At 47.4% G+C, this 27267-nt stretch overlaps 1 protein-coding gene across 1 annotated transcript in view; it reads right to left on the bottom strand.

The window, feature by feature from the left end:
- Positions 1–27267, bottom strand: part of FRAS1 (Fraser extracellular matrix complex subunit 1) — a 70010-nt gene that overhangs the window by 14592 nt on the left and 28151 nt on the right. The window contains exons 19-47 of the mRNA XM_017836714.1: positions 26781–26933; positions 25493–25639; positions 22438–22584; positions 21333–21473; positions 21106–21249; positions 20779–20922; positions 19916–20186; positions 19300–19384; positions 17326–17652; positions 16678–16831; positions 14672–14850; positions 12922–13038; positions 11221–11335; positions 10878–11015; positions 10657–10689; positions 9846–9977; positions 9360–9485; positions 8705–8952; positions 7364–7512; positions 6755–6917; positions 5922–6057; positions 5434–5630; positions 5080–5233; positions 4447–4710; positions 4153–4341; positions 3632–3751; positions 3027–3206; positions 1037–1161; positions 340–480 (exon numbers count right to left, since the gene is read on the bottom strand). Coding sequence (XP_017692203.1) covers positions 340–480; positions 1037–1161; positions 3027–3206; positions 3632–3751; positions 4153–4341; positions 4447–4710; positions 5080–5233; positions 5434–5630; positions 5922–6057; positions 6755–6917; positions 7364–7512; positions 8705–8952; positions 9360–9485; positions 9846–9977; positions 10657–10689; positions 10878–11015; positions 11221–11335; positions 12922–13038; positions 14672–14850; positions 16678–16831; positions 17326–17652; positions 19300–19384; positions 19916–20186; positions 20779–20922; positions 21106–21249; positions 21333–21473; positions 22438–22584; positions 25493–25639; positions 26781–26933 — 4619 coding nt within the window. The remainder of the gene's footprint in view (positions 1–339; positions 481–1036; positions 1162–3026; positions 3207–3631; positions 3752–4152; positions 4342–4446; positions 4711–5079; positions 5234–5433; positions 5631–5921; positions 6058–6754; positions 6918–7363; positions 7513–8704; positions 8953–9359; positions 9486–9845; positions 9978–10656; positions 10690–10877; positions 11016–11220; positions 11336–12921; positions 13039–14671; positions 14851–16677; positions 16832–17325; positions 17653–19299; positions 19385–19915; positions 20187–20778; positions 20923–21105; positions 21250–21332; positions 21474–22437; positions 22585–25492; positions 25640–26780; positions 26934–27267) is intronic.

The following is a 27267-nucleotide window of genomic DNA, read 5'->3' as shown; positions in this document are numbered from 1 at the left end:
CTATCCTGCAGCGGTTCCAGGCAACGTGCCCCTTGCCACTGCTGCCGGTGCAGAAGCAGCAAAAAACCCTTAGGGCAGGATTTTGGCTCAGGGCAGTAACAGGCAGCCAGGAGAGCTCTCGCTGCAGGGAAGTAGCAGTGAAGTAGAGTCAGCCCTTCAGCCAGACTCAGGAGGTGGAAGAGGAAATGTCCTTTTCATCCATGTTATGTGATTTTCATCCATCCTTGGTAAACTCAGTGTCAAGGCCAGGCCTGTCTTTAAACAGAAGCCCATTTTCCTGACAGCCCAGATGTGCAGCAGGAAAGGGGAGGGAGGAGGAAAGGGGAAGTCCTGCCTTACCTCTGTGTCAGCATCTGTTGCTTTAAGCTCAAACTCAGTGATGGTTTTTCTCATCCCTTCCTGAACTGTCATCCCGAGGCTTTGCACTATGGGTAAGGAGTCATCCACGGGGTTTATGGTGATGTCAAATGTCTGGCTCACCTGGAATAGCAGGAAAAGCCTCTTGTGATGAATTCAGCCCTCCAAGAGTACAAGTCCACTGCAAGACCACAGTGATCCCCAGTTCGGGTCACTTATTTCAGCCTTGTCTCGTGAGTACATCTGAGCTTCTAAGCCCAGATCATGTGAACATGACCTTTTCTATCCCTCCCCACTGATTAAGTCTCCCTCATTCTGTGGTGTTTATGGGCATCCACTTTCCCTCCCTCTCTCATTCTACTTTGCCCCTCTCCCTCTATGTGCAGCTATGATTTTCCTCTTTCAGAAAGCAGGAAGGAGACATTTCCCAGGGGTCTGACTGTCGTCACTACGTCGTCAGTGCACTGGATCAAAGCTGAGCTCCAGGAGCAATTGGCAAGCAACTGAAAACCAGACACTCAGATCTTGGTAAACCAGTCTCGTGAGGCCGCAGCACAGGTGGCTCCCTGTTCCCTGCACAGGGCTCGCTGCTTTCCCTGTGGGATGTAGGAATTCTCACAGCAGAAGTAAGAGCAGCCCCCTCTGTTCTCACTTGGGCAAAGGCCACGCTGGGACTCACCTCATTCATCCCATCAGACACAGAAAAGGTGAAGGCATCCATGTGCTTTTCCATGTCACTGGTGTGGACGTACTGGATGCTGCGAGAGGCCAAGTCTGCCTGGCTGAAGGAATTAATTCTCATCCCTGGAAAAAGAATAATAGGGAAAAATGTGTAATAGAAAGAACAATGCAGGGAAAAACTATAGGCAGCTGGATATATCTGTCCCATGAACCTCAGCTGAGCCAGGGTTTTAGCTGGCACAGAGCCTCCCGAAAACTCCTTCTGCAAAATCAAGTCCAGCCTTTTCCCTAGACTTACAATCTTAAAAAAGGCACCTCACACCGTCAGGACACCCTGTTGGGGATGGGCCTCTGGGGGCTGAGGGGCAGAGAAGCTGGGAGAAAAATGGTTCATGTAACACTTGGATTGTCACTGCTGGGCAGGACTAACCCAACCATGGCAACACTGAGTACGAGCTAAAGGTCTCCTGGCCTCCCAGCAGTTTTCCAAAATGCCTTCCAAGTCTCCGCTGTCTCTGCCCTTCCTTGTACCCCTGCATTTAGAAAGACTAAGGCCCATTTACAACAGTGATTTATAGTGACATCTTTACAGGCCATTAGGTGTGACACAGCCACAGAAAGGGACATGACAAGCATTTTAAAAAGCACTTGAGCTTTTTAACTGTCACTGCTGTGTTTGACAGTTTTACTGCTGTTAACAACAACAAACACCCTGACAAAAAGTTTGCCACCAATCTATCACCCGAAATGGCTACTGACAAGTATTGGCCACACTACAAAAGATATCGGGATCTGGTATAAATAAATGAGCCAAACCAGAATGATCAGCCAAGATTTCCTCAGAGCTCATTAGCTTTAAAGGCTTGGGTTCTCTTTTGAACACTCCAGTACTCTCTCCTTAGGTTTAGGTCATTTAAATCACGAAAACAATTCCTTCCCAGTCTGTGACTCTTTATCTTTCTCGGTCCATCACAGACGGGAAAAAGCACAGAAATCAGAATCATCACATTTTAAATAACAGGAGGAATAAAATCCTTAACTCAGGTCTCCAAAGTACAAGACTCACTGTTTAGTTTGCAATTCGGACAAAAATATTGCAAGTTTTTAATTTACTCTCAGCAGGGGGTTTGCTTATTATAACTTTCATTCATTATTCCTGCCCTTTCAACATGAGAGGATGAGGGAAACCACACATTAAAACTTGGCTGTACAGGGACTGTCTGTATCTTGAAAACACACACGGCAAATAGTTCCACTTTAATCTCATGTTAATGAGAAATCTAATGCTAAGAAGAAATATAATCTTAGATGAGTATAATTAAATCAGAAGAGCATATTATATGACAGCTGAGATTTAGATTAATTCATCAGAGAGGGGCAGCACACTCACACTGTCAGCAGGCACAGAAGGCAGCTCTAAAATTCAGATCACATTTGCAGGAGTTCCACCAGATTGATCAACCCCCCTCTCTGAAGGACCAGAATTCATTATCCAGCATATCCATCACACCCCAATGGAGCTTCCTTTTAAACTAACTCAGTGGATAGTTCTCTTCCTCTCTTCCAGGCACAGCTAGGGAACGAAGCTGGTTTTTAGGGATCAAGGAACATACTGGCCAAGAGGGGGAGAGAAAACAAGTTGTCTGTTCCCCAAGGTGGGCTCTGTTTCCACGGACATTAAGGGATGGATTCTCTGGGGTGCTGTGCTATTCACAGCAAAGGCTGAAAGCTTTCCTGTCATGCAGAAGCAGGAACAGGGGCATAAATTCTCCCAAAGGCTGAATAAATCCTCACCTGTGATTCTTAGGCTGCCTTGCCTCCGCTCACCTTATTCTCCTGCTCTCTGGGCTAATGACTATTTGATTCCTAACGGGAAACAGAATTCTGTGCTGCAGCCTCCAAGCACATTTTTCCCCACAGTGAAGCTTTAGGGGTCAAAAGCCTTGCTGCTCCAAGGACCCAACGGAGTAAAACACTTCCCTGCTCACCTGGGGAGGCCGCGTGCTCCAGGTGCCCCAGCTGTGGCTGCCGGGTGACCTTGTACTGGAGCTGGGTGGGTTCACTGTCCTGGTCAGTGGCCGAGAGCTGGAGGGTTGTGATTGTCTTCGCCGAGTTCTCATCCAGCACCAGCCCTTTGTTAGTGACGATGGAGGGGGGAAATCTGTTCTCTGGAAGGGTTACATACAAAGCTGAGTTAGGAGACAGTCACCCTCCTTCCTTTGGTGTTATTCATATCAGGCACTTGTGCTCAAGCAAAAGACAACACACACACAAATGTTTTGATAATTCTGAAACAGGAACTTTGGATCTTGGCATTAATTGAGGGGATGGTAACGTTAGAATGCCTCAGAGACAATCTAAACTGCACAAAGATATTTTTCTACCTGTTCAGTGAGTTTGTTACAAGTCTGAGAACTAATCCTTACACCCACAAACTCTCCCCATGCCCCTCACTTCAAAGGCCTTTGAATTGACAGAGCATCAAAACTCCGCCTCAAGAACTACATCTTCACTTGCCATACATGTGGGATGGGCATCTGTGAAGTCCTGAGCTCTGCAGCAAAGAGACCATAACTTCAGCACTGTCTTTTACCTAATACACGGATATGGAAAACCTGGTCCGTCAGTTTGTTGCCATCTGCATCGATCACATCAAAGGTGAAGGGGAAATTTCCGCCGGGATCCCCTTTCTTGTGGCTGTAAACCACTTGCCCTGGAGAGAGGGACAGGAGAAAAGAGGTGGTTTATTACAGGCTGCATCATTTCATTCGTCGTTTGGAAGCAGGCACCATCAGGTGAGGGACTTGGGGCTGGACAGAGCTCCTGGATTTGGGTTTCATTACTTTCTCTCTTTATTCTTTTTCCCTGCTGAGAGAGATTTCTTAACATTTGCTTAATGATACGTTTCTCTGCCCTGCTCTAACAGCCTTATTGAACTTCTTTCCCTTTCCCTTCCTTGCTTCAGGTCATCCTCCCCCTCTCATAAGGACCATAGAATCATGGGCTATCTCAAGTTGGAAGGGACTCATAAATGTCCAACTCCCTGCTCCTTGCAGGACTGCCTAAACCAGCCACATATATTTGCACTGACTATCTAAAACCCAGCACTCTCACCTTTGTTTATATCAGCCTGGGTGAAACTTTTGACGGGTCCTTTGGCAGAGATCTGGACTGGGTTATCAGCTTTGCTCAGCTGCAGACGGCCCCTGCTGGGATCCCTCCTCAGGACAAATCTAAGCGTCGAGTCCCCTGAATAACCAGCTGCTGCCTTCAAGTGCTGGGCTGTGAGTGGAGCTGCAGAGCCTGGACCAGGGAAAGAAGCGCACAGTCAGCTTCAGCCAGGCCAGCAAAGCGACTGGTTTAGACTGGACCATCCAGCACTACAGAGCCATGCCATTCTCCTCGTACCAGCTGGGAGCTGCAGGTCCCTGTTGACAGCTAACGTGGGTGGCTGCTTCTTGGGCAGCTCCATGGAGAATTCCAGCCTCCCTGCCTGTGTGTAGAGTCCATCTGTGATGGAGAAGCCAAACTCGTCTGCCTGTGCTGCTGCACCGCTCCGTGTATAAACGATCAGCTCATCCAGAATGTCCTGGTAGGTGAAGGTAGAGCCCCTGGACAGCACATGCCCATGCTCTGGGGGCTCTGCCGTGCTTTGTCTCCTGCGGAGGTGACCTGGGAAACAACAGACGGATCAAAATGATGGGAATAAGGCAGCCTGCTGGGGACACAAGCCTTCACTGACACCCTGCCTGGCTTTGCCACTGCTGGGCAAGAGGAAAGGGGGGAACATACAGGGAACTTCCCAGGGAAATGCATGAAGCCCCCCTTTCTCCTCCCCCAGAGAGTGAGGGACAACTCTCAAATAGAGAGTTCTGCTGTTCTGAAGCACAATCCCATGGCTGCTGGTCCAAATGTGCTTTATCCAACATGCCAGGCTCCTCTCTCACATCAGGGGCTGTTACACACACAGGTATGAAGACAGACAGACACTGACACAAAAAAACCTCCTCTCCCTCACCTCCTCAGCTTGTCGGGACTTACCATGCTCAGGACTTTGGTTCACCACAATGACCAGCTCACTGTTCTGGGTGTCCAAGTCCTGCAGGTTGAGGGAGGCATTGGTGACAACCACTCCTGAGCTCCCCTGCACTCGGACAGGCTCCAGCACCATCTTGGGGGGCTCATCGTTCTGTCTCTGCACAAAGACACACAGTCAAAAAAGGGAAATGAACACAGGGAAAAGACCCACCTGAATGAAATACAAGTTCCCAAATGACAGTACTGGTGCTGACATCACCAGTCTGCCCAAATCTAGCCAGAGTCTAGCAAAGTTTGCACTTGAAAAGCGTCTGTGTGAAAGGAGAGGGCTCTGGCAGCCAGCGAGCACAGGCGTACCTGGATTGTGATGTTGATGCTCTGCACCTCAGACTGGCTGAAGCCATCGCTCACATAAAAGCTGAAAACATCACTCGTGGGCTCAATGCTTTCGTGGACGCTCTGGAAGTAGTAAATGCTGTTCTCCAGAACATCTTGAAGGGAAAAGGATGCATCTGTGGTGCCAGCAGACTCACTCTGTGGGCCAAAACTCTCACCTGCAAACCGGAATATCACTAGTGAAAGGGTGTTCAAGTCACTGATAAACTAAACATAAAAGCAGCAGGGTTAGGAGAAGAATGGCACATTGTGAAGGCTGCAGAAGGATGGATGTTACTTCCTACAACATGGATTTCCACATCTTTAAGGAAAGCAAACTCTGCTGCACTGGAGTGGAAGCTGCAGTTTTAGGCATAGCACAGGTGATCCCATCCACGGGATATGATAGGTATGATCCTGTTAGGGCTACAAACCAGCCAGGGGGAAGAGGAGAGAGCCAAGCAGTTTACCTGTCCTGGTGTTTTGGATGTAGCCATAGATAGGCAGAGTGACAACCGTGACCCTCAGGTCTTCCTTGGCAGCAGTATCATAACCAGCAGTTAAATGGTGACCAGCCAGCAGTGGGATCCTGCCCCCCTCATCCACCTGGAAAGCAAGAGCACACAACACAAATCCTTACTGAACAAGGCTGCCTCCATGGAATAGGCTTGCCCAGGTTCTGGAGTGCTGTCCCATCCTCCCCTAGATCTGTCAGGTAGGAAATCAGCTGGGAGGTGAGGTGAGATGGGAAGAACAAAGCCTGCCTGGCCCCCAAGAGGAGCCTGTGAGGGCTTCATCAGGGCAGGAAGAGAACTGGCAGAGTCACTCTGACCTCTTGGAAGGCAAGAAAATGCATTTCTGGCTGAGAGAGCCTTTTGAAGGCAAGGGAGGGGGAATGCAAAGCTGGAAAGGAGGGAGGTGGCTTCAAAAGGCTTCAATAAGGAGTGTGAAATGCTGTGTGTCAGTCCAAAGCACCAGGTGTTTTCAGACTTTACACACAGGCTGGTGAAATAAGGGACAAAATATTGGACAGGGATAAGTCAGACTTGTTCCACTGATATCAACAGGACACTTTAGGGAGAACCAGCTCCTGACTAGGTGTAAGCAGAGGAGGTTCAGAGATGCAGGTGGACTGTCAGCCTCCTCTGGCCTCCAAGTGATTTGTTAACCCTTTGCGTTCACAGCATCGTATGCGCAGCACCCTATTTTATCAGTGATTTCCCCTCAGTCCAGGAAAACTGTCCAATTCCTGACTTTGAAGTCATTTTTCTCCCTGCTTCCAGTATCCTGGGCAGCCACTTACAGTGATGTGGTCAGCAAAAGCAATGAGTGAAGGCAGGGTGTGGGCAGGTGTGATAGTGATGGTGAACATCTGCCTGTCCAGCCGGTTGTCGTCAGCATCAAGAACAGCGAAGTGGAAGATGTCCGTAACGGGCTGATTGCTGGTCTCAAACGTGGTGGAGTAGCTGTGGAACCAAACACAGCCCAGGTCAGGGAGTCCCACTGACAGTCAGGAAACTACACCCTGTCCCTGCAGTCAGCGGTGAGCACACACCTCCCGGAAGAGAGATGGCATCTCAGTTCCCAACCCTCCCTCATGTTCATTCCCCGAATTCTTTTAAATCACTGGTTTAGGTGTTGCCTACCTAAAGCGTCACCATGACATCACAGACACAGAAAAAATCCCCCTAATTTGAAGCTACACCAAGTACTGGCATTTCAGACATGCAGAAACACCTAATTCTGCACAGAGAAAATGCTCTTATCCATAATCCCAGAGGATACAAGGGACAAGAAAGGGAAAAATACCTTTGAAACATTGCACTAACATAACACAGCCCAGAGATCCCTGGGGAAAACCCACAGAGCTTTTAACTGGCATGGCTTGAAGGAGAATAGCTCTCTTTGCTACCTGATCCTCTGGCTGTTGATGTCTTCCATGGTGAAATTATAAACCTTGGAAAGCTCTTCATTGTGGGAGCCCGACATCCGTAAGAGGGTTCCATATGCAGGCAGAGATATCAACTGGATTCTTATCTCTGAGTCAGGAGAATTGTTGTCCTAAAACATGAAGGAACAAACCAAATCAAACCAGGGAAAATTAGCCATTGCTTTCCTCCACTAAAAATGGAAGGAGGAACAAGTGTTTTGCAGGGAACTGTATCTGCCTAGCTGGGTCAGATCCACGGACGAATATTAAATGAAGCTCTCCTGATGAGAAGAGAGTCAAATGGGTTGACATTTTCAAACTCTACCACAAAATGTATTTTCATTTTCTCTCAGCTCAGAGAGGTTTTCTTTGTTCCCTGGTATCACATCAACACAGTCTCCCAGACATAAACCTGGTATTTTCATTTTCAAAGTACTTCACGCTAAAATAAAAGCTGATTTTGCCTCTTTTCAACTACATTAAGTACAATCACCTCTATGATATCACAGCTCATCTTTCCTGAGAAGAGTTTTTGCTGGTTGGCTGAAAAATGAGACCCGAGCAGAAATCACCATATGGGTCAGGAATGAAATCCTCTTTTCCCTAACTGTTCTCTTACTGAGATTAAACCTGAATAACTCTCTTGTCAGCCTTCCTCTTTTAAAAGGAGAACAGGACAGACCCCAGACTTTTATCCAGAGTGATCCCTCGGAAAAAACATCCCCAGTCATCTCTCTGACAGCCACCACCTCAGATCTCTCCAGCCTCACACCTGCACTGCAATCTCAGACCCAAACCCCACTGCTAATGCACTGGCTGCCAAACCATCTGCAAGGAGTAAAGCACCTTTCCTGGGAATGTCACCAGCAGGATAACTCTTGCACAGCACACAGCCCCTGGGACCAACTCAAGCCACCAAGCCGTGCAGCATCTTGGCTTGTTTAATCCTTCCCCCTTCAAATCTGCCCAGAAAAAGAACCAGGCAATTTTGGAAGGTGGGTGAGGGGGCTGAAATTTTCAAAGGATTAACACTTAGCAAATGCATGTGCTTTATTAGCAAGCCCGTTTGACAGAAAAATCTGGGATTAACTCTGCTCTCATGTTCAGCATGGCAGTTCACCTCTGTCACAGTCAAACAGGGGTAGCCCTAAATCCCTGTGGGATGAAAGAGTCTGTTATTCCCCTTTTGGCAGCAGTGAAAACTCGCGCTCTCTACGCAGAATCCACGCTGACAGCAGGGAGGTGTGTGGTGAAGGGGCTGTGGGGGACAAGGGAAGGGAGACTGGCGGCATTCCCTGGGCTCAGGAGGAGATAAAAACTTACAGTGTAAGCGAGGTGCAGCCGAGAGAGAGTCACGGAGCTTTTACTGGCCACGGTGACAGCCAGCAAGCAGCCTGGGACCAGCTGCGGGCCGTTGGTGTCCAGCAGGGACACTTCCACCCTCAGCACCGTGGTGACAGTGGTGACACCGTCGGTGACAGAGATTTCCATGCTGTCCTCTGCTGCTGCTGAGCCATCGTGCACGTACTGCAGCGCATTCCGAGTGACGTCCTCGTAGGTGAAGGCGTCGCCTTCCCAAAAGCAAACAGCACAAGTCAGGAAGACTCTGTTCAGAGCAGGAATCCAATCTGAATGACCTAAGGCCCCAGTTTAGCAGAAGACTTAATCACGTACTAAACTGGCATTTAATCCCATCCTTACAGGGCTGTGAGTTACGAGGGCATTTATTAAGGAGCTGGCAGGGCAGAGGAAAAGCTGTTAACTTCCCAGTTCCACAGACACAGCCACTCCTCCAGATTCTTAGGGAGGGCACCCTTCCTCCTTTCTTGCCAGCTGATTTCTGAGCTCATAGCTAGATAGGGCTTCCCTATGGATGCATCCATATCTGCCAGGGCTATCTGACTCTACTCCTGGTCAACTAAACCAGCCATGTAGACAGGCACACACTTGCACTGAGGCAAACTCCTACTCAACTCACCCGCTCTCATGAGCTCCTGCACTCCTGCACTGTACTTGAGCACAATGCCATGATGGGGAGGCTTCACCAGCTCAAAGAAAAGACCCTCGGGAGCTGTATCCGTGTCGCTCACAGCCAACTGGATCCCTGTGCCGGGGAAAGAGAGCGTGGCTTCAGCTTCCTCAGACACTACACTGGGATATCCTTCAGGGTTTGTGAGGTGTTATTGTGATTGGAGCCAAAAACCATGTAATTCAGTCAGTACATGACAAGTAAAATAATTTTGGAGCTGCCCTAGGCCAAGAGCTGCTGGTTTCATGGAAATAATTAGTCTCCTGATGATGCCCATATTGCTACTGTGGCTCACAAGTGACCCCTGTGCAAACCCTCGTCTTAGGAGAGAGACGTGCACATGTTCATAGAGCAGGGGAGTACCTACCAACCCCCAGAGAACTTCCTGACACGAGCAGCAGTGGCTCATCCCAAACAACCTCACTCCCCACTCACCGATGGCGGCTCTGCCCCCCTGGCTGACCTCCAGGAACGGCGCCGCGATCTGGAAGACCGGAGGCTGCTGCTCTGCAGAGAGCAGGTGAATGACAAACACCATCTCTGGGGTTGTGTCTTCTCCACCAGACACTGCACACAGACAGAAACCATGGCTGAGTGTTTTAGGGATGGGTTTGCAGGGACTCTCACGTGGGAAATGCACCTTTCTGTACAAAACCACCGCCCGACACCGCTGACTTCTCTCCCACCTTTCCAAGCCACACCTTTGTCTATGGACACACAGTTCACACCTGCCAAGAGCATTTATCTTTGCCCCTAACTCAACTCTTCTAAAACTTCTGAAAGTCTGTGTGTATACATCCTGTCTTCCACAGATCTGTTAGATGTGCTCCTAAGTCAGAACACGGACTCCGTCTTGCTGGTGGAAGCCAGAAAGCATATGAAAAGGGAAGGATGTGTTAAACAAGCAAGCAGCTTATCATGGCAATTTAATTGCAGATATGTCTCCATGCCGTATTAAAAAAAACAACAGCATAAAACTCCTTGTTCGCACAGGGGGAAAACAGGAATGAATCAGGCTTTTAGGATGGATCCCAGGAAACCACTGGAAAAAGATGTCTCTACTAAAGCTGCAGCTCAGCTTCTAGAAAACACTGCTGGGATTCAGATGAATTAATATTCCCCAGGCATGTGTTTTTCCAGAAATTCCTACCGAGCACCCATAGGCGTGCCTGCAGCAGAAGAAAGGCCAGGGAGTAGCAGGCAATGGGAAGGGCAGATGGATAAAAAGTGCAAGTGGTTCACATACCTGTGAATCGGAAGTTCACGGACTCTGGGAGACCTGGCAGGACAAAACACAAGCACAGAGTCACTGCGGGCGGGACAGGAAAGCACCTACTGATGTGGATTTGGAGACTTTTGGAGAGAGCAAGTGCTGACATTCAGCCAGACAGGAGTCTCTCCTCCCCAGGGAGGAACAGCAGCAGTCCAGCTCCCTGTAGGTCCTACAGGGAACACAGTGAGGCTCACCTGCAAAGGAGAAGGCGATGATCTCCCTCAGGTGAGGAGCTGCGGTCGGCGGGCGATAGGCAATCTTGCCGTGGTTTATGTCTGCCTGGGTGAAATACCTGACAGGGGACAGAGGCCTGTCCCTGTGCTCCACGATACCTACAGAGGCAGAGAGACCAGCGTGAAACAGGAGGAAGCCACTCGATTCCACGGCTGCAAGTGGGGTTAAGGAAGGAGGCGTTTGGAAGCCAAGGAAGGAGGCTGAACAGATTAACAGGTGCCTCCACGGGACGGTGCTGGAGGGAAAAATGTGCTGTGCTCAGGAAACATGGTTTTCTGCCATGTTCTGAACAGGGTCACTTGCCTTGGCCAGGAAGAAGAGGGACAGTCACGTTGAACAGGATTTTCTCACTGGGAACCTCTGGGTCTACAAAGGAGAGGTGATGGGGCTCAATCACTGTCACACGGTCCTCCAGCACCTCAATAAACACATTAGACCAAGAGCATCAAGGCCAGAGACAAGGAAAGGTTCACCCAAAAATGCATTGAAAGAGAATTGCTAAAGTTAAATATAAGACAATCTTTGAATGTAAAGGCCTAGTTCTTAACCCCAAAGCTGACACCCTGTCCCCTGCAGATGTACAACCTCCACACTCACAGCTGGACAGGTTTCTCTTCTGACCTAGAGCAACTAAAAAGAGAGAAAGGAAAACCTAGTTTGATCAAAACCTCCCTGGACAAAGACATAAGTCACTGCCTACATAGTTTTCTGGTACAGTCTGATGTGGCTGGACTTGATTTTCTTTTAAGAGTAATTCTAAAAATGACTCAGCCCTTTCATTGGAATAGAGAGTAGCTTTTCCCTCTTTGTTTTAAACCTGTCTAAAACTGCTCTGATCCTTCCATAACAGGATTATTATGAGCCAAAGGCAGGCAAGACATTACAGGAATTAGGGTGCTGCATGAAAAGACTTAGGTGCCCAAAAGCAGTTAATTTGCATGTGTTCATGAACCTTAATCCGGCAGAATTAACAGCTCCAAGAAGTCACTGAATTAAACAGCTCAGTGGGTATGAAAAGCATCCAGCTCATTTCATAATCCTGAGCAAAATAAGGAGAAAACGAGCTAAATTAAGGATACAGGCAATTAATTAATCTGCTTTGGAACATGAAAGGTTCAGGAACAGGAATAAAATCCTTTCACCAACATGGGGGGAACAGGTAACTTGAAGAAAAAACAGTATCTATGTTATGTCCAGTTTAACCACCAAAGAGTCACCAAACTTTTTCTGACCTTTCCCAGCAGAACAAGTCAAGACTAGAGGGATGGGAAGACTTCACATATTGGAAGTCTAATTCTGAAGGAGTCTGAAGACAAATGAACAGAACTCCATCACATTGAGGCAAGGAAGTGCAATTTTATGATGGAAAGATTTAAGGTTATGGTTGCTTCCCAGTTGCCTCCAAGGCCTATTTGTCTCTCCCGAAGGTAGGACTCTCAGGTGGTGAGGTAGAGTGTATTTTATGGCCCTATTGAATTTTGTGGTGTGTAATTAGCTATAAAACTCAGCTCCTCGTGGCTCTGCCAAACATCTCTCCCATCAATTTCGTCAATAATGACAACAACAGAAAGTCGGGAGCAGAAAGATACATTGCTCCAAGTAGCAGTCTGAGCATATTTTATTACCATGGGAAAGGTCACCGCTATTTTAAACCTTGACAAGGCCACTGTGCCATGGAGTTTTCACTCATCCCTCTCCCACCACCTCCTTTGGCCTTTCCTGGTCCTGTCTGGCAGGCAGGAGACAGCGGGAGTAGAAGGGAAGGCTGGACTTCACCCACATGTGATGGGGACATGTGGAGAAGGCTTACCCCAAAGTCTGAGCCTACAAAATCAGCTTTAAACTTCAAGATCACCTTTTCCATTAACACAGTCTAGACATTCATCACTTTTAATACCGAGTTTTTCAACGTTCCATGGTATTTTCTCCACCCTCCCCACCATTTACTCTTCTAACCTTTCTTGTTTTCCCATTCCTACTCCAGCTGTCTGGTGTATCACTTACAGCCATGTGCAAAGAGGAGCCCAGGGAAAGCTGAGGTGCTCTGGGTGTCTGGGGCAGAACAGCAACATTGAACACGTGGCTTTCCAAGGTGGTTTGTGGACTGGCAGAGCTGGACACCTGGAAAGGAAAGATCATGTGAATGGATACCTGACAGAACACCCCTGCATTTCTACTGCACTTCATACTTTCCCTCTCCTTTCCTCCTGGTCTGGGAAGGCAAAGAGACACCTTCCCTTTTCTGCTTCCCCCAGTCCCTACCACAGATTTCCTCAGTTTTACTCCAACTGCCTGTGCAGCTTAGTGGAACCTTTCATCCCAGGAACAGCAAAAATAGTGGCTTCTTAAACCTTCCTCCCCCCCTCAAAATGAGATTGTGCTGACAAAGGTGAAAATAACTGGTCTTTTATTAGTGGCACTGCCTTGGCAGTGGCTCCCTGTGATCCCAACAGCTTCCACGACAGGTTGTGTTTCACAGACCCAAAAACATTTTCCATACACCACTATAACACCAAAAGTGAAGGCAAGGGTATCTAACTCTTAATTGCAGGTCTGCAGTGAAGACACATAAAGCAAATGCTATTGAATTGCTAAAAATTCAGAGGACCAGAACCATTCCCTAGAGATGAGCCTGCACATGTTCCCAGCAGTCCTGAGGTGAGGTAGACAAAGAAATACAGCTCCCTTCGTGAAGCTCCATTTCAAGAAAACGCACAAAAATACATGTTGTGATTAAATGAACAACATGATTTTAGCCATTTGCTGCACGTGCTCTGTCACAATACTGATGAAAGCAACGTGTTGGCCCTTTCTGAGGTGCCCCAACCCAGGGCTCAAGGCTTGGACAGGTGTGCCACGGCGTCCCAGTGTGATCCCAGTAACCCCGGCTCCCTTTTGTAGTTCTCCGTACAATTATTGCTCCTGCTCCCAGATACCAAACCCAAACATCCAACTCATGCAAAATGCATGGTCTACAAGAGGAACGCAGCAATTAAGCTAAAGATTAGCTTGTTCAACACTGACGCTCACAAATTCCTCATTATCACTTATGTTAATTACTTTAGAAATTACCTTAATTGCCTCTCCGGTGCTACAGTAATTGCTTCTGCCTTGTAAACCAGATGTAACAAACACTGAGTGCAAGTGCTGGCGTGGGCTTAGTGTTAGGGGAGGCTGTTAAACCTTCCCAGCAAACAGCAAGGACCTGTCTGAGGAATTTTATGGCTGTTAAACCTGCGGGGAGGTGGGATTTATTTTAGTTTTCCAGCTGCTGGGGAGTTCTTCTACCCTGTTGTCTGTTTGCAAGACAAAGGACTCTCCAGCCAAAATCAAATTATTAGCTTAGGGGAGGCAGCAGGAGGGTTGTGTGTGGCTTTGGGGCTTGCAAAACCATTTTTAAAAAGGCACTTGGGACACTTGGTGGAAATATTACAGGTGTTATGAGAGGGTGATGTATTTGCCAGGCAGCACCAAGGGGTCAAACCTCCTGTCTGAGCTGCAAAGGGGGCATCCAAACATCCGGGATATGAGCTGCATGTCATCTTCAGGCACCCAGCGTGTACCTACAGACACATCAGTCTGTGTGCAAACACAAGTGTTTATTGACCTGTGCCATTTTTAAAACCTGAGATCACGGGATACAGGGAGCAGCAAGAGGAGTCATCTCAAGAGAATTGCCACGTGACCCTCCAGGAATTTATTTTTATACTGATTTATATCAATTCCCTTCAGGAATTAATGTGATGAGGAATACCTGGAATTGGAAGGAGTCGCTCTCTACTTCAGCTCCGGAGTGCCTGTACCACACAATGCCGTCGCTGATGTCCTGCTGGGTGAAGGAGGTCGTGGGGGAGGCTGCTCTTCCATCGGGCAAAAGCTGCCACGAGTCTGCGGGGCCGTCCGCCGGCATCGGGACCAGGAGCACCACTTCCCCTGGGAAAAGCAAAGGGCACTTGGGAGAACACAAGGAGGGAGAGGTGCCTTGCAGCAGGCTCTCCATCTTCCCTTCCAGGGCACAACCTCGGGGTCAGAACGCAGCAGACTCATCTCTTCAAGGTCAGCTCTTTTCTAGTTCTTTTGGGACCTTATTATGCTGAGAAGTCCCCCCAGTGGATTTTTCTGAACAGAAATCTCCAATTGCACTTGGCTTTTTTGAGGTTCACATCAGAATTAGCACTTTGTTAATTAATTCTGTTAAACAGATTGATAATTCTGATGACTGATTGTTAATCATTCCGTTGTGCAAAATACCCATCCCACTTCATTTCCCTAAACCACCCTCGAACAGTTGGAGCAAGAAGAAAATAATTCAGCAAGCTGAAATATCACACTTCCATTTGATCATCCAACCCTGTGCTAATATTCCCTTATCAGTGCCCTAATTACATTCCAAATCTTACGTGTTTGCTCCTGGGAGTTCCCCTAAAAATCTAAAAATCAAATGACATATTTTCTACAGGTATGAATATCTTCATCACTCACAGAACTAAGTTAGGCAGATAAGCCCTCTCGGATTCAGGACTCATTTTCCACATTTCTCTCTGTTAATTTTTTCCCTCACTTTCTGCAAAACAGTATTTTAGATAAAATTTTGAAGATCATTGATTTTTGCTGCTTATTCCTCACCTGCAGCTACAAACCCGTTTGTGTTCTCGCAATTAATCACAGCAGAGATAATTATGGTGATACAAACACAGGATTATAAATTTCAGTTAGGGTTAGGCAGCAGGAGACAAGCTCCTCAGGGAAAAAATTCCTGTTTTCATGTAAATGCTTATTAAAAATGAGAAGACAGACCTTCATCTGCAGAAAACTAAAGGGGGAATACAAATTAATTACTTCTCTTCTAACCTGCAGAACTCACATGATCTCTGTTTCCATCAGGTGCTGGCAGCTGTCATAGAAAACAGCCCGTCCTCACAGCAAAAGGCAATAAAACCCCACGGATGTTGCTAGAGGGACCCTCTAATTTTCTCTGCCTCAGCAAATTAAACGTGGTATCATTTCTTAGAAATGCATAATATGTTATTTAAAGACATGGTTTTAGTGAAGAAAATGGTGATGCTGAGTGGGAAAAGAACGGGGTTTTTTTTCCCCTCCATATTTCCTTTCCCTCCACATATGATGCCCTCTCTGTTCCATCCAGTTTCCCTCCGTTTATTGCTCAGCCACAAATCCCAGAACCTTCCATGCTCCTCCTCAGCCTGTTCCCAGAAAACACTTTCTAAGCACAGGGTTGCCAGGGAAAGTCATTGCTCTGAGAGATGAGCTCAGAGACTCCCCAAAGAAATCTGGGGACAAGAATTATCTACAGAGGCAAATGTCACTAATTCCTGTTCGAGCCAGCAACCCCTTCCATCGGTACAAATTAAATCAAATGTCATGGAATTTAGGGAATTCTTCAAGGTAAACTTTTGCTCAGGAGTTTCTAGAGACAGATATTACCCTGTGCTCCTCTTAAACTAGGCATTGATTGTAGAACAGTATCTTTTAGCCAGTAAGATTCTGCTCTCTCAGGGCTGTAAATCCACCAGGATTTCACTCCCACTGGAGAAAGGACAGGATCAGATGACCAGGCAGGGCAAAAGTACTTTGTTACTTTGCATGCCCATTTGAAGTGGAAAAAGATGAGTTTGGCAGCACTTATCCAGTGTAGTATTATAAGGAAATATTCCCAGAAATTCTATTGGATGTGGACAAAACCCCATGGAAGTGGGATGGAAAGCTGCTCTTTGACAACAGAATTCCAAAGATATTTACCATGCCTGGGCTGGTCCTTGGTGATGGTGTAGGTGATCTCGGAGTCCCGGGCCCCGGGTAGCTCGGCGTGCAGGATGGTCTTGGAGATCTGGAGCATGCCTCCCTGGGGCACCCACACCAGGGAATTTGTCACCAGCCGAGGGCTCCTCTCACCCTGAGGGCAGGGGGACAGCAGGAAAAGGCTTATTGGAATGTCAGTAATGCTGCCCTGACGGAAACAGATTTTCAAGGGAAAAGGATCAAGAGTATTCTGGAATTTCTCGTGCATCCCACCCCGGTTGTCTGCTTCCAGAGGGGTTGTGCACCCTTCACCTGTATCCCTCAGACCCAATTCTCAGCCTGCAGAACTGACCTTGTCCTCTGATTCCTAATTTCCTGTCACTGACCCTAAACCCTCCTGACCTGAGTCTCCCTCCACAATTTTGTCCTTTATCCCCATCCTCATTCTCTCTGAGCATCCACCAAAATCTTTTGCTACTTAGTGGGTTTTCTAGCCTTGAAATTATTCCTGTGGCTTTTTTTTTTTTTTTTCCCCAAATCTTTATCCCATATTAATTCAAGGTACTTGAAATGTGGATGTCAGGGCTGGACGCAGGAGCGGTTTCAGACTTTCAATTTGCCTGCCGGGGTTCCTGTCACAGCACATACCTCGGGAGCGATCCTGATGCGGAACAGGACGTTCTGGAAGTGGAACCCATCGTTCACCTGCAGGAGAACGGCGTCGTCCCGGGTGGCAGAGCCGTCGTGAGCGTAACGCAGCCGGCCCCCCGCCAGGTCATCCGGGTGGAACGTGCGCACGGAAGGCGCCGAGTCCCCGGGAGCTCTGAGCAGCTGCCCGTGCCGTGGGGGCTCCACAACCATCAGCACGACGTCCTGAGGATTGTCACTGTCCCTCACACCAAGCAACTGCTCTGTTATCGTCCCGCTTTCCCCTCTGCCGACGAGGAGGGGCTCGTTTCTGATCACAGACGGGGCCTGAAACGCAAAAGCAGCTCTGAGGTGGTTGCTAAACCTTGGAGATTGGATCGTGATTAAAGTCTAGAATAAAAAGTTTGGGGTTAAGGAAACCAGCTCGCTTCATCCCTGGAAATCTCCTATTTCTAAGAAGCAGAAAATCTCTCTCCACACCTTTCTCCCCTGTGGCCAGATCTAAGAATATTTAGCATTTGGACTGAATTAGTCACATTAAAAAAAGATTCTCATGCCACAGCAAGCTTAGGAAAGGAAAAAACTTGGGATATTTATACAGAAAGCATCTGACTCCAGCTGATCTTCGTTAGCCCTTTGAGATGACAGCAAAATGGGTGTCATCAGCACCAGCAGTTATTTAATTTTTAAGATTCCCCACAGCCTTATTCAACCTACACCAAAGATCCCACATTTCTGCTGGTTTAAATTAGTTCTTTACTTTTTAGTTGTCAAGAAAGTTTAAATCTGCAGTGTCTATTGATTCCAAAAACATCCTTTGCCATTGGGAACGCGCTGCCTCAGGAGGGAGGAGATCCCACAGGGACAAAGTCAAAGCCCTGGGAACATTCCTGCTGCCACATCACCTGTGCACGACTTCTGAGGGTTATTAGGGATCGACAGGCAAAATTCCTACCATTAAAGCTCACTTATGTATTCTGGGGCAGCCACTGCAGCTCTTACTTAGGCAAACGTCCTACTGGGGTAAACAGGAATTAGACTGAGCAAAGATCTCAGTGCCAGCCAGAATCAATATACACCCGGCAGGATCCAAATCCACACTTTGTCTTACACTAAAGGACAAACTAGAACACTTCTAATTTCCAGAAGTTATGGGAATGACTAATATGGAATATAAATTACTCGTGGTGGGGATGGAGGCTGAGCCAGGCTTGTAGGCAGGAAGGAGTTGGCACTAAAAGAGTTCTTATCAAGCCATTTAATGCCTCTCTGAGGATGCACTTTAAAGTCTCTTTATTTGTAAGAATATGCCAAGTAGCCACAACTTCTGCTAGAGCTCTCCACTCTGGAAAAAGCTCAGTGCAAAGCTGCAAAGCCTCCTTGGAAACCTGGCCCCAGTTAAGATGCCTGTACCACCTCTGGGGTGAGGCCCCTCCACAATATTGTTCCACAGACTTTAAATAACCATAATAAAAGACAGGGGCACTTGGCAGTACCATCAGCTTGCCCAGAAGTGGGGAGCAGTTTAAGAGACACACTTTAAACAGCTCATGCTGATTTAATTCCCAACTGTCCTAGAACAGAGCGTTAAGCTTGAGTGTCAAAGCAGCCCTGCCATGGGGATCAATCATGGCTCAATTGCCCTGCAGTAAGAGGCTGAACCAGAGCATCCACAGATCCAAAGGATAATTGGAGCAGCAGGGACTCCTTAGCCCTCCCTGATAATTTCTCTATGATTGCACAGCTGCAACTCCCTGCACAAGCAAAATGACACAGGCCAACTTCTTCAGTCACTTCCCCAAGTCCCCTTCTTCCATGTGGCTCTTGGCTGTCTCTCCTAAGGGAGAGCTGAGTCTGATTTGCCTGACCTGAACTCCAGCTCGAGTTCTGCCCAGCTCCTTTGTTATCCCTGCAAGAAACCAGGGCTCCAAATGGTACAAAATTCGGGGTTGTTTCCAAGCTTGGTTACGTTACCTCTGTTGAAAACGCTTGAATGTTGATCACCTCAGGGAGGGAGAAGGATTGTTCATCGCTGACCTTCAAGGAAAACTTTCCTTTCCTAAAAAAAGTCCCCAACAAGCCAAAATACAGGATAATATAAATTAATGAAGTGCTTTTGCAGGACTCAATAATGATAAACATATTATACATTCAGTAAAAATGTCTGGCTCGGTGACACAAGCTTTAACTCAAGTTTTTTCAATTCTGTTTTTATAGTATTTTTTCCTGAGGATTCACAACAGTCACAACACGTAATAAAATACCTTTAGCTCTGTAATAATACACCCTCATTTCCCTTTAACTAATGTTATCCACGTCGGATGGCACCTCCAAGATAAAGTGCCAACTCTAAATGTCAGCTCTTTGCTGCAAAAGAAAAAAAGTCACTTTTCTGGCCTCAGAACAGAAGCTCCAGGATTGCCAGGATTAACCCTCAGTTATAGCATGATAGAGCATAAGTAAATTGGTAAATTAACAACAGGGAGAGGTGTGCCTCCCTGCAGGAATGCTTCCAAGGAAGGAGGAAATACCTGTTCTCAAGACACATGCCTTTTTTTTTTTAAGGCAAAAGCCCAGCAAAAAGTCTCACCTGGGTCTGTCTTTGCTGTGCACGAAGCGGACCCTCCTCTCCTGCACATCCCTGCAGCTGAAGTGGTCTCCTTGGCTCAGCAGCACCTCCTGCCCGGCCACCACCACCAGCAGCCTGCCGTTGGAGGGAATGCTGTCCAGGTGGAACAGGAGCTGGCCTGTGCCACCGCCCGGATCACACACACCCAGCAGCGACAGGTCCAGGGGTGTCACCCCGCCAATGCCGACGGTGAGGGTGCCGCTCGCACGGGAGCTCCAGGGATGTTCCCCGGCTGCGATGAAACAAGGGAGAGGTATTACTGAAGGAATTACCATGGGCAGTGTTGGCATCGTGCCTGGTACCACCATTCCCAGGGTAACAGAGCAGACCCTTATGATGCCCTGTTCACTCCTGACCCAGGTGGAGAAACACTACCTTCGAAAATTGCAATCCATCCCAAACCCCACCGTGACTTTGGCAAATCACTTCCCATCTTGATTTCCCCATCACAGAACAACATACTCTGGCTTGCCCTGCAAGATAGACTTGTAAATCTTCATTTAGAATAAAGGAAGGATAAGTAACAACTGAAGTTGGTTTAGGAAGGGATTTCCCCCAAGATATTTTGTCGTTTGTTCTACACTGATAATAAATGATGCTGCTGAAAAGATGTGCCTCCATACTTAGCCAGGTAACTTCACTTAGAAAACCAGGTACATGCACATCTTATGAAACCAAAAAACTGGAGAAAAACAGCTGCTGACTTTCAACAGGAAAATGCACAAAAGTGAATTCCGAAAATGTGACTGAATGAACGCTCCTTCTGGCCTTAAAATCTGCTGGAAACCTGCCGGTTCAGTCACTTTGTCATGAGAGACACTCACCTTCTTCACACTCTCTGGTCCGTGTATTGCCATAGAAACCCTGGCCACAGGCAGAAACACAAATGCGATTCTTCAGAAACGTGGTGCTGTCGCAGAGGTGGCACAGGCTGTCACTGTCACACTCCAGGCACCCAGGAGGACAAGCTGAAGCGGATGGAAAGCACAACCCCACTGAGACACTGCAAAACCAATGCAGCCACTGGTGCACAGAACAGAAACACTGCTATTTGTGTCTTACCCACCTGACAGAAATAGTCAAAGGAAGAGGCAGAGACTTAAGAGCTGCCTCATTTGACCACTGCCACCACATCACGTCCCTGTGCTTACCTGTGCACTTCTGCTTTGCGTGGTCTGCATAATATCTCTCCCCACACTTGGGAACACAACGAGTGTCCAAGAGGAAGAAGGGGGCTTGGCAGAGGCTGCACTCGTCTGCTGCTCGGTGGCACTGAAGGCAGGGTTGGTCACACCCTAAAAAGTCACATGCAAAAAGTTCAGCTCGACACCACCTTGGAGACAAGGAGGGGAACAGGTCAGACTCCAGAAGAACTCACTCTGGCACGTGTCTGCTTCCCGGTAGAAAGCTGCAGGGCACTGTTCCACACAAGCTCCTTGGTGGAGGACGTGGCCCTCCATGCACTGCAGGCAGTCAGTCCTCTGGGGACCTTTACAGGCGTTACAGCTCCTGTCACACTCTGCAAGAAAACAAAAGCCACTTCAGGGCTGCCCTTCCTGGGGTGCTCACCCCGCACAAGGGCTTTGCACTGCAGGAATACAAGCCCCTGGAGCAAAGAACACAGTAAAACCTGTTAAAATACTAAAAAAAAAGGAGAAAGCATGATTTGTGCCGAGTGAATTTATCCCTGGAGCAGCAGTGCTCCTTGTATGCCAATGTGGAGTTTGTGGCTCATTAGCAATTATTCGTCCTGCATCATCCAGCTCATGCTTTCAAAGGACTCTGACCAAAAGAAAATGATATTGCTGTCCCTCACAGCCTGAATGTCCCTCTGGAAAGCCCACTGGCCAGGAACACACTGGATCCAGCTGGGATCAGACCTGCCTTCACATGCCCTTGTACTATCCCTGCTCCAGTCTTCAGCAGAGTCCCAGCCACGCACACGTGCCCAGGGACTCCTCAGGCTGCCACCACCTTTTCCTCACTTAATTCCATTAGGGAACACTCTGCTGGGGAGTTCTGCGAATCTTTCAAGCCACAAGTCTTTAAAACCACTCCAAACTGCTGTTCCTGCAGCCATCCACTGATGCAGGATTTAATGAGATGGAGAGAGAGGCAGGTAAGCACAGGAGGCCTGACGGACACCCTAAAAGAGCCTTCTCCTGGCAAGCTCCCTCGTGACTCAGCTGACCCGTGACTAAATGAATTGCTGGACCTGACCCCTGCAAACTTTGCTGGCTCAGTTACTGAATCACTTACAGGAGAGCGATTTGCAATAATCTTGTTCCACCGAAAGGCTCAAGTATGTGACAGCAGGCTGCCCAAAAAGAGGGAAAAATACTGCAAAAACCTCGCGAGCAACCTGTCACTGAACAATTTCCCCCTTTTTAAATCCACATAATGGATTCTTAGCCAAGGCACTTTAATTGCTTATTTTTAATTTTTTTATTTTTTTTTCTTGAAAGCAGCAACGCATTTTTCACCTCTGCAAGTCTTGCTGGAAAAATCCAGGTAATACTGCTGAGCACAGCTCTCATACTGGCACTCTCCAAACAGCAGGACTTTGGCAGGATCTCTGCATGAAGTACAGCTGGCAGCCGAGTCACAGCTCCAGCACTGGCTGCTGCAGGCTGTGGAAAGACAAGAAAATCAGTGAAATTCCTGATGAACCAGCCAACTGTACAAGTAAAAACGGCATCATCCTGCAGCCTTGCTACTCCTCTTGTCCTCTCTGACAGACACGTATGGAGATTTTGGAGTTTTGGCTTGTTATGTTCCTTTTCACAGCCTCCAAAATGGAAAGAGCCCCCTTCTATCTGGAAAAGACTGGTATGTCTTCACAGACTAATGCTTACTCTCCTCTGGACAGTAAATTTTACCCTCTGAGGGTAAAATATTGATCCTGAATCCAAATCCCCAAAAAAGAGCTTTCCCTGTCTCTGTTTTTCTTACTTCCTTTAATCAACCTGTGTTTCACACAATTCTTTACCCAGAAACACAAAAATTTGGAGAGGATGGCAGACTGCTGCAAATCCAGGCAGCAAACTTTGGTGAGACCAAAGGCCCATTTAGTTTCTCTTAACATTTCCACCTTTTTATCTGCACACAGTGTGAAATTCTGGAGCTGCAGGGAGCAACAAAGACGCCAGGAAAAAAATTAATTCAGGGATTTACTTAATCTAGGATCAAAGTCCAGAGGTTCAGAATATTTCAACTCACCTCTTTGATGTCCAGGAACCAAACTTCTCAGGAGGCTGTACTAACAGTTTAGGTGCTAAATGCTGACATGCTAATTCAAGACACAGTTTTATAACCAAAAAACCTCCAAATACGAAAGTAAATGTGAAAATACCTTTGTTGCTCTCATTGAAACAAAGACCCAGTGTTCTTCAAAAGAGTTAACTGTTTTAGCTCATCTAAAAAATGTCACAGAAGGTCTGTGTTTTGCTGAGGTGCAAATAACTTCCAGCAAAACATGTACCTGAAGAACCTACTAGCTGTTTTTAGGTGCTCTGGTGCCAGTCTGATTCCACTTCACTTAAGAATACGTGAAAAAAAATCACTATTTCTAAGTGCTACAAAGAACCAACTATTTAAAACACTGTAAAACATTGTACAGGAGGTCTAAATCCGTAGAAATCAGGTTACCCAGGGAGGCATGCCAGAACAGTAAGCCAAAAAGGCATCCAAAAGCAATCCTGCCTGCTTGTTTTATCAGCACGACTCCGTATCTGCATTTTTAAGCCCATGAAGGACTCGTTAAGCTTTGTGCTGTTCCTGGGCCAGGATGTTGTTGAGTTTAAAAATATCTCCCAGAGTCCAAATGTGCACTCAGCATCTCCCTGAACTTCATTCCAACCCCAAGTTCCTCAAAAGTGCAATGAGACTAAAATAAACGTTGAAGAGAGACCCAATTTTCTCAGCCTAACAGCCAACCTCCGATTAAACAATCTTCATTCCCTCCAAGTGGCAGTTTCCCAGCAGCCTGGGACAGTTTATATCTCCATGGCTTATCAGCAGCACTTGAAAAGGCACAAGTGACACTTGGAATGACAAAAATCCAAGGCGCCAACACACTTGGCTTTGAGCCTCCTGCTCCAAGGATTACAAACACTTCTTAAAAAGCCATTTGCAATAAGGAGATTAGAGAAGCTGAATTTGCTTGCACAAAAATCTGTTTGCATTTGAGCCCCTGAACCAGATTCGGGAAGGGTGCAGGCCTCAGGAACATTCCACGGGTACCTTGATGTCCTGAGGCAGGAGCTATCAATAGGAAAGTTTCAACAGAAAGGGGTGTGTTAATTAGGAAGGGAGACATTCTGGTGCAGTTAGCAACATAGAGCATCCACACTGCAGGAGAAAACAGTGAATATTTCGTAGAGCTTGTAGGAAACTAGCCAGGACAATGAGAAGCTTTTTTTTTAATTCTTTTTTATTGCTTTCCTTTTTTCATTATTACTGAGTAGCCTCTTTTTTTTCCCCATCAACAGAAGAATGGTACAAAGTCTTCCAGCTATTTTCTTGAACTTATGTAAGGTGTCTCCATACCTGCTGATCATTTGGAAATAACAGTTCCAGGAGAAACATCTATTTCAACAAAAGGCAGGTAAAGCTGACAACCACATTGGTTTCCTCCTACAGGACCTCATCAGTGAAAAAATTGGGTCTGGACAGGATGACACTGATACCTGTGCTCACTGCAACAGTTACTTTATCATGAGTCAGGAGAATTTAAATCAGAGTAATGCAGGACTTCACCAATCTGAGTGCTCAGGTTCACAGCAACCAAACCACTTAAGTGTTCACTCGTTTTTAGGCGTGTATATTGTAGTGGGACAATTCAAGCAGGTTTTTTTTCTATTTTTTATGTCTCTGGGCCACATCATTTTGCATTTTGGAACATCAAGCCCAGTGATCACAGAGGAATAACCCAGGGCCAGAGAGAACACAGAATAATAAAGGAAAAGAGGACCCCCAAGAGATTCACAAAGGATGGCAGGAGTAGGATAAAGCATAACCGGACTTAAACCAGATCAATTCCAGCAGGTCATTAGGAGGCAACAATATCACAGCTCAGCTCTGTCAGGGCTGTGCCTGCCAAGCACAGCCTTGTTTCTACTGGGGTTTCACATGTGGAAAAATGGACATAAATGCTGCAATACAGCTCCCACGGCATGTACTGGCAGGTAGTGCAGTGGGGAAGGGGTTTGCCTTCGTAAGGATTGATTAAAACTGGTCTCAACTTGTCAAGTTTCCACAAAGCCCAGAATCCATCCTACACAAACTCTCCTGCAGATTTTCACTGTGGGACCCAAACCCTGCTGTCTTTGGGGTCAATAACAAAACTGCAACTGTTTCCAAATTTCAGCCCTGCCGCAGGCCCTGCTCCCGAGGCAGCTGATCACCTCTGTCAACTCACATCGGGGTTTTAGGCACTTGAAATCTTGCTTTTCCAGGCAACAGGAATGGTAAGCAAAGGAACAAGAAAAGACATGTCGGGAAAGGAGGAAGGAGAGGTGGCTGGGGAGAGGCACTCACGTGTGCAGGTGTGCCTGTCATCGCTGTAGTATCCCGGGGAACAGCCCGGCGCACACGTGCCCGTGTGGGACAGGACCAGGCTGGAGTCGCAGGAAGAACAGGCAAAAGGACCCTCCGCGGTGCAGGTTCTACAGGAGGGGTGACACCCTGCAGGGACAGCAAAAACAAGGGTTTGTGTTCAAGGAAAAGCAGCCTCACCTCTTGTGCTTCTTACCCTGACCGGAGAGATTTAAAATACCACCGTGGATGAGGCCAGTGTACCCTATTAATTTCTCCAGAGAGGGTAAACACAAAATTATTAGTCTGTTTTATTTCTTGACAGGCCTTTACCTAAAGATTGATGCCATCATTACACCTATCAGGTCAAATTAATCAGGAGTGAGAGCGGGCAAAGGAATTAGAGAAGCGACTGCCCTGCGCTGTGCTGGGGAATCTTTCAAGCCAGCACAAAACACCATATGAGCTCTGACATACTCTGAATAATGCAAAACTCCTTTTAAATGAAGCCTTTAAACCAAAGGGAAGAAATGTTATCCTGAGGCCTAAATTTCCAGGAAGGCAACATCTGTCTCCCAGGTGCCTTTCCAATCAAGTGACACGGAGGATATTTCATGCAGCTCTGAGACCTCGTTCGTCAAAAACAGGTAAATAAACACGCAGCTCCTGAATGCTGGAGAGAAGCTTTGAAATATTACCCATCAATTGTTAGACTGGATGAGGAAATGCCACTTCCTGCAAAGGAAGCATCTATATCTTAAATCTTAATGTCCTGAATTTCTTGTCTTGATTACTTTCTCTGAAATTGCAATGCCCTGTGCTCAGCTTTGGGCTTTACCAGGTCTCTGTCAGCCACAGAACAAGAAAAGCAACCTATTTCCTCCTAAGAGTCCCAAGGAATGTAAAGCAGCTCAGACAATGACTGGAACATGAAACCACATCAACAACAAAAAGCGGAGGAGATGCAGGGACAGGTTATAAAAGAAAATGTGCCATCAGTGCAGCTTCCCCCATGCAGCCAAATTAAATTGGCTTTTTGTTTCAGAAGCTGCTACAAACGATCACCTTTTGGGCCATTACTGGAGCAAGTCAATCCCCAGTGAGAGACCTCGGATGATGTTCCATCTCAGGTTGCAAAACGTCCCGAGAAATTCCTACCAGCAAGAGCTCTGCTCCCAGTGCAGTGTCCTGCCAGCTGGGCAAAGCTTCTCTACTAAACAGGAGCTATTTGGTGGGACATCCCCCAGGTGGCTCCTCGCAGCCACCCGAGGCCCCTGGAGGAGCTACTCACGTTTGCAGGCACCGCCCTGGGCGTAGTGTCCCGCCGGACAGTCGGGAACGCAGCGATCCCCCAGGAGCAAGTGACGGGAGCTCTGGCACTTCAGGCACACGCTGCCCGTGTCCCACAGGTCGGCCACGCACTGCTGGCACAGAGGGTGGCAGTCTAAAGGGAGCAGGGAATAAGACAGGCTGTGAGCACGGAGGGAATTCAAGGAAGGCATTAAGGATGTAACTTCCAGAGCCCCTCCCTGCTCTCTGTGCCCAGGGGCTGCCATCAGGTGCCAACCACTGCAATACTGGATGGCTGCAAGAGAGAGGGGACCAGAAATCCCTGCAGTCAAGGAGGATTCCTTTCCTCTTGCCTCATCCCCATCTTGTGTTCTTCCTGAGCATCACATTTTCACTTTGCCTCTGCCTCTCTCCTGCCTCATTGGAGCATCCTCTTCCCCATCCTTAAATGAGCTTGGGAAAGCTTTGTACAAAGCCAGCTCGAAGGT

The sequence above is a fragment of the Lepidothrix coronata genome, unplaced genomic scaffold, assembly GCF_001604755.1.
Source record: "Lepidothrix coronata isolate B3197 unplaced genomic scaffold, Lepidothrix_coronata-1.0 Scaffold283, whole genome shotgun sequence".
NCBI classification, from domain to species: Eukaryota; Metazoa; Chordata; class Aves; order Passeriformes; family Pipridae; genus Lepidothrix; species Lepidothrix coronata.
Note: the sequence above shows the minus strand (reverse complement) of the source record. Positions and strands in the feature narration are given on the sequence as shown.